The sequence below is a fragment of the Aquarana catesbeiana genome, linkage group LG04 (assembly GCF_042186555.1).
Source record: "Aquarana catesbeiana isolate 2022-GZ linkage group LG04, ASM4218655v1, whole genome shotgun sequence".
NCBI classification, from domain to species: Eukaryota; Metazoa; Chordata; class Amphibia; order Anura; family Ranidae; genus Aquarana; species Aquarana catesbeiana.
The window spans coordinates 310,355,910-310,368,028 of NC_133327.1; the positions used below are offsets into that span (position 1 = coordinate 310,355,910).

The following is a 12,119-nucleotide window of genomic DNA, read 5'->3' on the forward strand; positions in this document are numbered from 1 at the left end:
AAAGCATTGCTACAGTTGTCCTTGAGTGTTCACGTTCAGAAGGATGTTTCCTGGACATATAGGACTGGGAACATAGTCAGGAATGAGAGATTTTTCAAGTAGTCTTCTGCTACAGCAATGCAGGGCAACCAGTACTTCTTCAGCTGGAGTAGAACTACAGATCTCAACATACCTTGTGAAACAAAGAGTGCATAATGTGCCCCAGCAAGGCATGGGGGGACTTGAAGTTCTGCTGCAGCTGGAGAGTTGCTGGTTGCATGTCACCCCCTGTAACAGGATTTCTTTATCATCCAGCCAGTGCTTCTACTGAACAACTAGTAATTTAAAGTGCACCTGTCATGCAACTTGAGTGTATTGAATATTAATGTATAGTTAGTAGAATAGTGGTACTGGAATTTGATTGCACAATGCTAGGACAGCTTCCAAAAAATTTAACTTTTGTCAAAATGTGTTCTAGTTTTAGATCTTCTTGTACCAAACACTATGACTACATAGTGAATACACAATGATTTGTGTTGTGTCCCATGTTCACCCCCAGACATCACAGCACACGCTCATCAAGTTCTGTATATGTTGGCACTTTGAAATGAATACGTTGGTTCTGTGTTGCAGTTTGGGCACTCGGGCTCAAAAAAGTTCGCCATCACTGATATAAGCTCTCCAGGTGCGATGATAAATCTTCTGGGAGGTAGACTTACAGTCCTTTAACAAGTCGGAATCACAAAGCCAGACAACCCCCTGTCTTTCAGAACCTGGTTTTCAATAACCACACCGTCACACCCAGCGATGTTAAAGCAGCATGGAAGACTGGCCCTTGAGACAGAAGGTCCCGAAGAGGTAGCTGCCAGGGAACGTCCGCGACCAACCACATTATGTCAGCATACCACAGACGGCGGGTCCAGTCCAGGGCCATCAGTGTGACCGGGATCCCTTCAGCCTCTAGCCTACATAGCAGTTGAGGAATAAGTCAGAAGATGGTAAGGCATAAATGAGGTTGTACTGCTCCCATGATGCCACCAACGCATACGTCGCGTCCGCCAGAGGATCCATAGACCTTGCCAAGAACCATGGAACCTTTTGATTGAGGCAGGATACCAGAAGAGTCATGTTTGCGTCCCCCAGCAAAGGCAGTGTTGATGGAACACCTCCGGATGTAGGGACCACTCACCCTGATCTAGTGTCTGAAGGCTGAGATAATCCGCTTGCCAGTTTTCGACACCTGGACAGAGACAGCTCAAACTTTTCTGTCCATCGCAGGATGTAAGCCATCTCCAGTGTCGCTGCTGCACTTCTTTTGCCTCCCTGATTGGCATACGCCACTGCATCTGATTGGATCCTCTTCGGCAGACCCCTTATGCGATCTGTCCAATATGTCAGTGACAACCTGATCGCCTGCAGCTCCAGGATATTGATGGGCAGTCGAGCTTCCCTTGGAGTCCAGCGACCCTGAGTTGAATCCAATCCCAAGACACCGCCCCAGCCCGGCAGGCTGGCAACTGTCGTGACCACCGTCCAGCGAATGGGGAGAAATGATGTTCCATTCCACAGAGTAGGAGACCTCATCCACCAGAGAAGAGAAGCCCTCGTTGCTCGCTTAGAAGGATCCGATTGTCCAGGGAGGTGGAAGACCTGTTCCATTTGCATAGGATTTTCCTGCAGTGGTCTCATATGGAACTGAGAAAAAACTCAAAAACAAAAAACATAGGAGACAAAAACCACCCAGTCAGATTTACCTCCACAATGATAATTTATTATGGCTTGTGACTCCACCTCCTAACCCTGCAGAAAAAAAAACCCTCAGTTAATACAAAAACCTCCCTTATAGTAAACCTCCCCAAACACCCTCAATAAAAAGCTATCACCTGAATCAGGGAAGAAAGATTGGATGCAGTTCCACAAAGGGAGCTGGGCTAACCCTCCCCAACACCCCCCAAATAGCCGTAAAAAAACACCCATCTGGGACCCTATAATGTCACTACAACCCTACTCTGGGCAATGCCACACTTTAAAGCCACAATGGACAAATGGGGAACTGTACCAAAGCACTGTGTGTGTACATATGCCTGAATAACCAGCCCGTCTCAGCCTGTCCATCCCAGTCACCTGGGGTTAGAAACTAGAAGTGTGGTCAGTCATGGTAAGGGCTTATTTACCCAAAGCAGTACCAGGTGTAGAATGTGAACAAAGCCACTAAGATGAAAATCCATGCTGAGATAGAAAGTAAACACTGTCCAAGCAGCTTGAAGGCAGTCTCAATCTAACGTAGATGTTAAGTACTGGGCAGTCCATTCGTAATGAGAAAGTGCCGGTGTTTCGTCACATATGGCGACCCATCACATTTGGCTACCCGCTGGAGTGCGCATGCGCGACGCCGCCATATGCATTCCAACACTTATAAAACTTTTGTCACTTTTAAAAGTGTTTTTAAAAAAAAATAAAAAGTGTTAGAAGTGTTTCACCTCATAAAATCGAAGGCCCCTTATACAGCGGGGTGGTGCGGGCGCCGGTGGTATAACGGCGCTATTTTTAGCGCCGCTTTACTGTCATTTTAGCGGCGGTATTGGGCCACTAGTGGGGCGGTTTTACTCCCCTGCTAGCGGCTGAGAAAGGATTAAAACCACCGCAAAGCGCTGCTGGAGCAGCGCTATGCCGGCGGTATAGTCGCACTGCCCCATTCATTTCAATAGGCAGGAGCGGTGTATACACCGCTCCTTCACTGCTCCAAATATGCTACTAGCAGGACTTTTTTTAGCGTCCTGCCAGCTCACCGCTCCAGTGTAAAAGCCACAGCAGCGGCTCTTTCAGGGCGCTTTGCGGTCGCTATTTTTAGTGCTGTAGCGACCTGCATGTAAAGTGCCTGCAAAACGGCTCCCCTGTAGTCTCAGTGTGAAAGCCCGAGTGCCTACACACTGAGGCGATGCGCTGGCAGGATGTTAAAAAAAAGTCCTGCAAGCAGCATCTTTGGAGCGGTGTATACTGCTCCTCCACCACTCCTGCCCATTGAAATGAATGAGCACTGCTGCCGAAGCGCCTGCAAAGCCCTTCGGCAGCAGCGCTATACGGGCGCATCTAATAACTTCATCGGCCGCTAGCTGGGTTATAAGCACCCCGCTAGCAGCCGAATAGCACTGCTAAAATGACTGTAAAGCGCCGCTAAAACTAGCAGCGTTTTATCGTCAACGCCTGCCCGCTCCAGCAGTCTTTAGTAATAAGTGATACAGAATTTTTTTTACATTCAAACATTTATTAAACAAAATAAATACACAAAAACAGGTGATCAAAACTTTTGGACGAAAAAAATGAGCTAACTTTACGGTTTTAGTTTTTTTTTAATTCATTAGTGTATTTTTTCCAAAAAAATTGCGTTTGAAAGACCGCTGCGCAAATGCCGTGTGATATAAAATATTGCAACAACCGCTATTTTATTCCCTAGGGTCTCTGCTAAAAAAAAAATATATTATAATGTTTGGGGGTTCTAAGTGATTTTCTAGCAGAAAATACAGGATTTTTACTTGTAAGTAATAAGTGTCAGAAAAGATTTAGTCTTTAAATGTTAAACTGATAACTCCTACACACAGAGTTCAATCCATTGATAAGTATAAACATTGTATCTCTTTTTGGTTCTTTTCTCAGACTTGGCAGGCTGCCCAGATAGGAGTCGCTCCACAGGAAGACTTCAGGCAACTTGCATTGACTTCTATTACAGAAGTAATTTGCAAGTCGCGCTGAAGTTTTAAACTGGCCTTTTTTTTTATCAGCACAATCGGCCGATGCCGATTAATTAAAAAATGCCAAATATCAGCCAATATATTGGTCGACCTCTAGTGTGTATAAAACCACTGATATCACAGGGAAAGTCCCCTACTGGTCAGGTAACTCTCATACAGCCGTATAGCAGATATTAGTTGCAGTAGTATCATACATACTCACAGCCCTCCATCCGTGATTGAATTCAAGATGGTTACGTGATGTGCTGGCATCAGACAGGCTGGCCGCCTGCCAGTGAAATAAATCATTCTTGGGTCACTCAAGACAGATGTAATCTCTGCAACGTTTGATAAGGGAGCTAGTCTAGGTAATGGCGGCTCAAGCCGCATTACTTCCGGATACAACACAGGCAATCCAGTGTGGTTCCTATTGGTCCTCATAGGGCATGAGGTGGCTGGGCGATAGGGGGGCAAGTCTCTGCGTCTACATGTTTCGTCCTGCCCACCGGAACTTCATCAGGACATATGGAATTGGCATACATGACCACCTCGAAGGTAGCCAACATCAGGCCTATGACCTGCATGCAAAAATGCAGGGAGGGCTGCTTGTAAGTCAAAAGCTGCCGGACTGCAGATCGGAGCTTCAAGAGTTTGTCTGATAGAAGGAACACACTGGCACGCTCCGAATCAGGGATCAATCCCAGATACTCCAGATGCTTGGAAGGGGTCAACACTGACTTCCTAAAGTTCAGGAACCACCTGTAATGCATGGTGATCCCCACACTGTCTATCAGCGATGAGTGGGTCTCCACACGCAGGAGCAAGTCATCCAAGTAGCCGATCACAGCAATCCCTTGTTGTCTCAGCAAGGCCAGGACCAAGACCTTGGTAAACATCCGAGGTGTGAAAGCCAGACCAAAGGGCAGCACTACAAATGGAAAATGAGCGTCCCCGATAGCAAAGCATAGGAAGCACTGATGACCTTCGCAAATGGGAATGTGCAGATAGGTGTCCTTGATGTCTATCCCAGAAAATCCCTGTGGCGGAGGTAGGCTACCACTGAGCGAATGGATTCCAGGGCCTTGAGGTCCAGGATCGAGTGAACCCCCTCCGTCTTGGGGACTGTGAACAGATTGGAGTAAAAACCCTGGAACTGCTCCGAGATGGGCACTAGGACCATCACTCCACGAAGGAGCAGGTCCTGCACAGCTCCGTACAGTACCTGTAGGAGCACTGGCTTAGAGGGAAAAAAATCTGTCCTGAGGAAAGGAATAAAACTATCTTGTAACCCAAGAGAATGATTTCACCGACCCACTTGTCATGAATGAGGGAGGTCAACGGGATCTGGGTGGGGGCAAACCTTCATGCTGAGGAGGGCTTGTCCGCAGGCTTAGAAGACCTTTGGAGCCAGGGGCATTTGGCATCATTTGGAGTTTTGACCAGGACAATAGCCAAGAAGAAACCCACCCCCAGGCTAGCCTAGGAAGGGGAAAGAATGAGAGCCCCCCAGGAAGGATAGGTCCGAGGCCGCATGACAGCCACAACCCGCGCCTCCTAAGCCCAGGTACAGCCACAAAACAGAGCCCCCTAGCAGCAGGACAAGGTCCCCCAGCCTGAGATCACACTGGCAGGGGCAGACCAAGGAGGGCTCAACACCACCAGAGCTAACAATAATGCAGGAGCCTGTGGCCTCCACTATGGCCAGCAGCGTCCACCCTGCTGAGCCCCCTGGGATGCTGCTATGGGGGGTGAGAGAAGACCCCACAGGGACCAACCACCCCAGGAAGCACCAGCACCCCACACCGTGTCCGGGAAAGGAAGAGGGGGAGAACTACTTACCAATCCAGCAGAGTGTGTGGGTTAGGCTCCCGTGACAGAACCTTCTCTCCACCGAAGTGGGGGGCTGTTGGCCAGGGGTATCATTGTGACATGGACTACAGATGACCGGTCATATGTGTCCCTGAGAGGTGTTTAACTGGCTGGCTGTTCCGTTCCGTGGGGCATCGTCACAGCGTGGAGCTAGCGGGTTGTGCACACTCGCTGGTCAGAATGGGGTGACCACTGGATCTAGATTATTCAGCTCGTCTGTTGATAGATGATCTCTACAGGAACAGTAAAATTCCAGAGAAAAAATGGGACCACGAGTGCCAGCAAAAAAAGTAAGGTCCATATTCCTGAAGACACTAGGCAAATATGACTGGAGACCTATAGCAGACAGGGGGTTTTATACCCATAGAGGACTGCCCATAGGAGGTGCCGAGTCTTTTTGCTTGCTTAGTGTCCTACTCCTGAAGGTGGGGCTATAAAACCCTGTTTTGTCATGGATATAGAAGAAGCAGCTGTGTCCGTCAATGACCGTAAGAGAAATGTTCCTTTAACACCTCTATTTTGGAAATGGTATATAAAGTTCTCTTTCGGTGGTACTGGGTACCAACACGACTGACTCATGCAATTCCAACATATAGTGACAGAGGCTTCAGATGTTGTGGGCTTCAGGGAGATGTACTACATATCAGGTGGTCCTGTCCCAATTTGACTGCTTTCTAGTCTAGGAAGTTTGGCCTCCTCCAAACCTTATTCTATACAATTGTCCCAAAAGATGGCCCTTCTACATAATATGATCATGGGCCATTTCATATATCAACAGAAACTGGCCAGATACTTATTTCTGTCTGTTACTCAAGTGATTGTTAACGCTTGGAAAAATCCCATGATCTGTTTCCAAGAGGTCAATGAGCATATAAGTTTTATGCTGGTTAATGAAAAATTAACCAGTACCTTGAACGATTCACAAACCAAGTTTCTAAAAATATGGGAGCCCTAGATTGCCTATTCCTTCCCAGCCTTGAATCTATCTTGCTTGAGCTACCTATGTACTATGTAGGTCTATGTATTAGGCCTATTCCCAAATCTGAGGGGAACCCACTCCCATTCTTTCCCTGATTCCCCTCCTGTACCAATTCCACTTTGCTCTCCTCTAGTGCTCTCTAACTGCCACTCCCGATTTTTAAACCCACAGGAGCTCCCTTAAATTTAGTTTTCTAAGAGTTCTCAGTTTACCCCAAACCGCCCCCTGCTCCCTCCTGTTTCACTACTCTAGGTGGATCTATGGGTCACTATGTAAGCCCACTTTCCTAACTAACACTATTGGGGCCCTGGGTAGCCTCCAGCTGAGGCAGGGGCTAGAACCTGTAAACTTGTAATAGATGATATTTGGCGCATCTTGAAATGAAGAATACGACAAAGATGACCCAGGACCGCTGAGCCGTTAGAATTCTATATCAGGCAAGAATGGGACAACATTCTTCTCCCAAAACTCCAGCAACTGGTCTCCTCAGTTCCCAGACATTTACAGGGTGTTGTTAAAAGAAGAGGGGATGCTACACTATGGTAAACATGGCCCCGTCCCACCTTTTTTGAGATGTGTTGCTGCCATCAATTTCAAAATTACCTTATTTTTCTTAAAATGGCAAATTTTCTCAGTTTAAACATTTGATATGTTTTCTATTTTCTATTGTGAACAAAGTATGGGCTTATTATGCACAAATTAAACAGAATTGGTCCCAGAACAGAGCCCTGAAGTAACTCGTTTTCAACCTTAGACCATTCAGAAAATATGCCATTTATCACCACCCTCTGGATGTTCTCCTGCAACCAGTTTTCTGATTCATCATCATCATCATCAGTATCAAATACCTCAATTTGTAAATTAGGCATTTGTGGGTTACTGTATCAAATGCCCTTGCTAAATCTATATATACTATATCTACAGACCTTCCTCAAAATTACAGCTCACCTCCTCATAGAATGTTAAAAGGTTGGTCTGGCAAAAGTAAATCCATCAGGGTTTACTTCCTCTTGAAGTAACTGCTTATGTAACTAGAATAACTGTCTTCAAAAGACAATTCAAAACATCTCAGGCTGGCCCATGTGTAGCAGTGACAAGACAATAATCCATTATTATGGAGCTGAAAAAATTTGTAGCTCATAAATGAGAAACTTCAGACTAGTCATATATAGTACAAAACAGCGCTAGCAGCCAATACCAAACAATATACATCCTAATGAATAGTGCCTAATACATCAATATATTGTGATAAAACAAATACACACAAAATCTGTAAAAAGTGCAACGGTGCTCCAAAACTTTGGAGGGGTGAAGTGACTCCCCCTTCGGTGACCCCACTCACCAGAATTATTATATCCTCAGCTTCGCAGTCTGGGATCAAAAAAGCATTGATCAAATGATCTGGGGATATGCTGGATGGTTCCTCAGCAAACTCTTGCAGGAAGATGTTTTATGACAGGAAGGATATACCACATTCCATAGATGGGGAGACAGAGAAAGAATTCATAGTGAAATACCGTTTAGCATCAATATATTGATGTATTAGGCACTATTCATTAGGATGTATATTGTTTGATATAGGCTGCTAGTGCTGTTTTATACTATATATTGCTTTAAGGTTGTAGCACCTTTGTGCAGCAGCTGCAGTCTTATTATTTTTCATTTGTATTTTATTTACATTTCATTTTTTGGTTTAACACTGCAGCGCAATTTTTTTAATTAGATATACAGACTAGTCAGCCTAACACCATTAGTATGGAAACCAGGGGTTTCCAACCTTTTGACCTTCCTGGGCCACATCAAAAGAAGAGGAATTGTCCTGGGCCACACATAAAATATACTAACAATAACCCCTGGCTGTGTTTTGTGTGGGGGCGCGGCAGCTCATTCATTTGAATGGGCTGCCATGCCTCCTGAAAACACAGGGAAAAGGTCCGTGCTCCACTTTTGAAATCGCAGCCCACACAGGAACCACAAGTACAGTGCGGGAGTTGGCTACAGCGATTTCCAGTGCGTGCAGGTGCCGTTACACATGCATCTCCAGAGTTTTTATGTGCGGGTGGTTGTGGCTGCAGGAACAGGTGTGGACCAGCAGCAGTAACAACCCGTACATGTGTGAACCAAGCCTAAGGGCAAACAGGTGCCTGATCTGCAGCCGCAACACTGTCACAACATATTCCAAAACAGAGGATTGCCAACTCTGTATAAGCTCATTAAAATCTTTTATTCAAGCATTCCACAGAAAAACACAGCCTTAGATACAGAGATGGTATATCCACTGTACCATCTCTGTATCTAAGGCTGTGTTTTTCTGTAGAATGCTTGAATAAAAGAAGATTTTAATGAGCATATGTACAGAGTTGACAATCCTCTGTTTTGGCAACTAAAATCTGCGGGGGGTGCAGCCCTCCCCAGCATCCATCTAGATCCAGCTATGTGGCATTTTCTACCCTGGCACAAGCGAGAGTCTCTGCATTCGCTGCTGCCGGTGTAATTGCAAATATGGCAGCCTAGCATCCCTCCAGATGTGCCTCTGCTATTCTTGCAAGGCATCCCCAGTGTCTCTCCAAATGTGCATGGGCCAGGCTTGTCTGGGACGGCCACCATAACTGCTATCCTTGCACGGCATCACCGGTGTTCCTCTAAGCATGCCCAGGCCGCATGTTAAACTCTCTTGGGCCCCGTGCAGGGACACCCCTGATGTAAACTGTTGGAATGAATGATAAGGGACTATATCGAAGAATTTTCCCATGAAAATAGTATCATTAGTAGTAAACAAACATGGGTTTTACGTCCTATTTTGTTCCATGCAAAGTAAAAGCATAATGGGCTAGTATGCATTGCATACTAGCCCATTACGTGCCACTTACCTGCAAACGAAGCCCGCAATGTCCACCCTGGTGGCCGCGTCCATCTTCACCCCTCTTCCTTCCGGGGCCATGGACTCCGGCTCTATGACTGGCCGGAGTTGCGTGACGTCACTCCCACGCGCAGGAGCCAACGGTCATGGCACGGGCCCTGTAGAAACGTGCCCGTTTTTCAGTGTGCATGCGCCGATGTCGGCGCAAGCGTATATGGCAAATATCTCCTAAACCGTGCATGTTTAGGAGATATTTCCAGTACCTACAGGTAAGCCTTATTATAGGCTTACCTGTAGGTAAAAGTGGTATGTAAAGATCCAACGGTCTTTCCGACAGACTTTCGACGGACTTTTGACGAACTGCCGACGGACTTTCGAACGAATGGACTTGCCTACATACGATCACACCAAAGTCCGACGGATTCGTACGTAATGACGTATGACCAGACTAAAATAAGGAAGTTGACAGCCAGTAGCCAATAGCTGCCCTAGCGTCGGTCGACGAGTGAATTTTTCGACACACGGTCGGATTGTCCGACAGATTCGTCCCATCGGACCAGTCCGGTCGAAAAGTCCGCCCGTGTGTACACGGCATTAGGGTTTACAACCACTTTCACTCTTCTTTGTCAGGAGCACCATATTACATGCAGTGTTTTAATGAGGAAATATAATTTAAAACATGAAAGTGTTGACCATGTACAGCAAGGAGGAGAATTTTATATAGCATATATGTACAGTCTGACTACAACACCATTGTCTGTAAAAGTTAAATGGGTCTTCTAGCTGCTAGCTGATTGTGTGGAAGGGTTAGACACGTCATACCTTTCTGATCAGCTGTGTTTAAAGAGCTTGTCTTATTTCAATACTAAAGACACACAGTGGGTCTCTTGCTACAGGGTGTCTTTAGGCTTTGAACCCAATACTTTGACAGAAGAGTTGGACTCGGTGTACGATCACCTCGCCCCCAATACACACACCTGTTGCTGCCCACCAAAGACATTTTATTTATGGCAAAATCTACAAAAAGAGTAAAAGAAAAAGGACCATGTGACTTACCTGATATTGCTTCTTTAACAAGCTTTCTGAACTGTGTCAGAATAAGTTTGGCAGAAATGTTTCTATCATCATCTACATATTTATCCATAAAGTGTGCCATATTGCGTTTACAGCATAATGTATAGAAAGCTCCACTTCCACCAAACTCTGTCAAGCCAATCCTTTGATCATCACAGATTGGTATTTTCAACATGATATCAAACTCATTTGGTCTAGAAATCTAAAAGAGAGTAAAGAATGATAATTGTTTTTACTATTTGACTACAAAAAAGGAGCATTAATTAAGTTTTAAAATCATGCTTCTTTAAACGTAGAGTATGGAATACATTGTTCTTTATCCATAGGTTATATGCAGCTACCTTCAGGTGATTGGACACTGGAAGATAAAAAAAAAGCTGCAGGGTCATTTCCCATATAACTCCTCTTACTTCCAGCAAGCCGCAGTTTTTTGCTAGTGCCCTTTTGAGATGGGCATCTTCTCCACTGAGATGCTTACCTCTTATATGGAGGATTTGGCTTTCAAAGATTCTTTCTGGCTGTACTAGAGATTGTGGCTCCTTTCTGTATATTTTAGATCAGCTGATTACTTGGCTGAGCCTTGGCCAACTGAACCCAGACCTCGCTTGAATGAAGATGCGGAGCCGGCCTGCAACCACACCTTGGACACTGGATCCTACATGAGCACTCCAGCATGACATATGGTGCGTCGCACTGAATTAGTTTCAGGGTGCTATACAGGTTCAGGGTTGTTGTCCATCAGCTGATGTAGCTCTGTACTTGAAAACCCCTTCAGGGGTATGCCCACTGAGGAGGGAGGAACCAAGATGGGCCTTGGGTTGGGTGATTGTGGGCCAACATCTCCTTCCATGAGCCCAGTGCTCTGTTTTTTCCAATCACTAGGGTCCAATGGACCATCGGCTGTGACAGTTAAAATGTGTGTTGCAGTCCAGTGTCATTTCTGGTGCATTTATTTAGGTCATTTTTCCTCTGTGGTAGCTTCTACTGCATTTTCCGGGCTGCCATAGTGCTGTTTTGGCTGTTTCCCATGCCTATCATGCTTGCAAGCAGTTTTTATATTCAAATCCTGGTGCATAGAGGACAAAATGGTTCAGCATTAGGCTCCTGCATTAAAACAATACAGCGAATACCTGGGCTCTGTCTGTTAAGTGTGCCTAGCATATACGGCAATAACCCTTCTCAGCCCGCAAAGGCTGTTGTGAGTACCTTTCTCGGGACATTGTAGCACCACACATGACGGATCTTAAGGCGTAAAAAATATATATAGATATCGATGCGCTCTAATAGATATTCAATCAGTGTGTATCTCACACCATGTGAAATACATAAAATGTACAGATACAGGATGTGATTAATAAGAATGCATACCGTGCTTGGGTTCACTCAATCAATAAAATAATTTTTTGCAATAAATAAAGTGCATATATGCATCTAGATTCCTTATAATGTGCTACCTGCACTAATGCTAATAAATTGAAATCAATCCCATAGTGCTCAATAATAAAATTACAAAATGAGATAATAAGTGTCGTTCTGAAATCAGCTACTACATGTGAACGGTGCACATCAAGAGGTGTAGAAATACAAAAAACGAAGAAAATTAGTAGTTCAAAAATTAAGGATGATAATA

The 12,119-nt window shown here is 45.2% G+C and overlaps 1 protein-coding gene across 2 annotated transcripts in view; it reads right to left on the reverse strand.

Annotated features, from left to right (window-relative positions):
* The window catches only part of LOC141140039 (cyclic GMP-AMP synthase-like), an 89,485-nt gene that overhangs the window by 36,841 nt on the left and 40,525 nt on the right, over window positions 1-12,119 (reverse strand). For both annotated transcript variants that reach the window (XR_012243886.1, XM_073626801.1), the window contains exon 2: window positions 10,472-10,691. Coding sequence is in view for 1 of the 2 variants with exons in the window: in XM_073626801.1 (XP_073482902.1) it covers window positions 10,472-10,691 (220 nt within the window). In the remaining variant the exon portion in view is untranslated. The remainder of the gene's footprint in view (window positions 1-10,471; window positions 10,692-12,119) is intronic.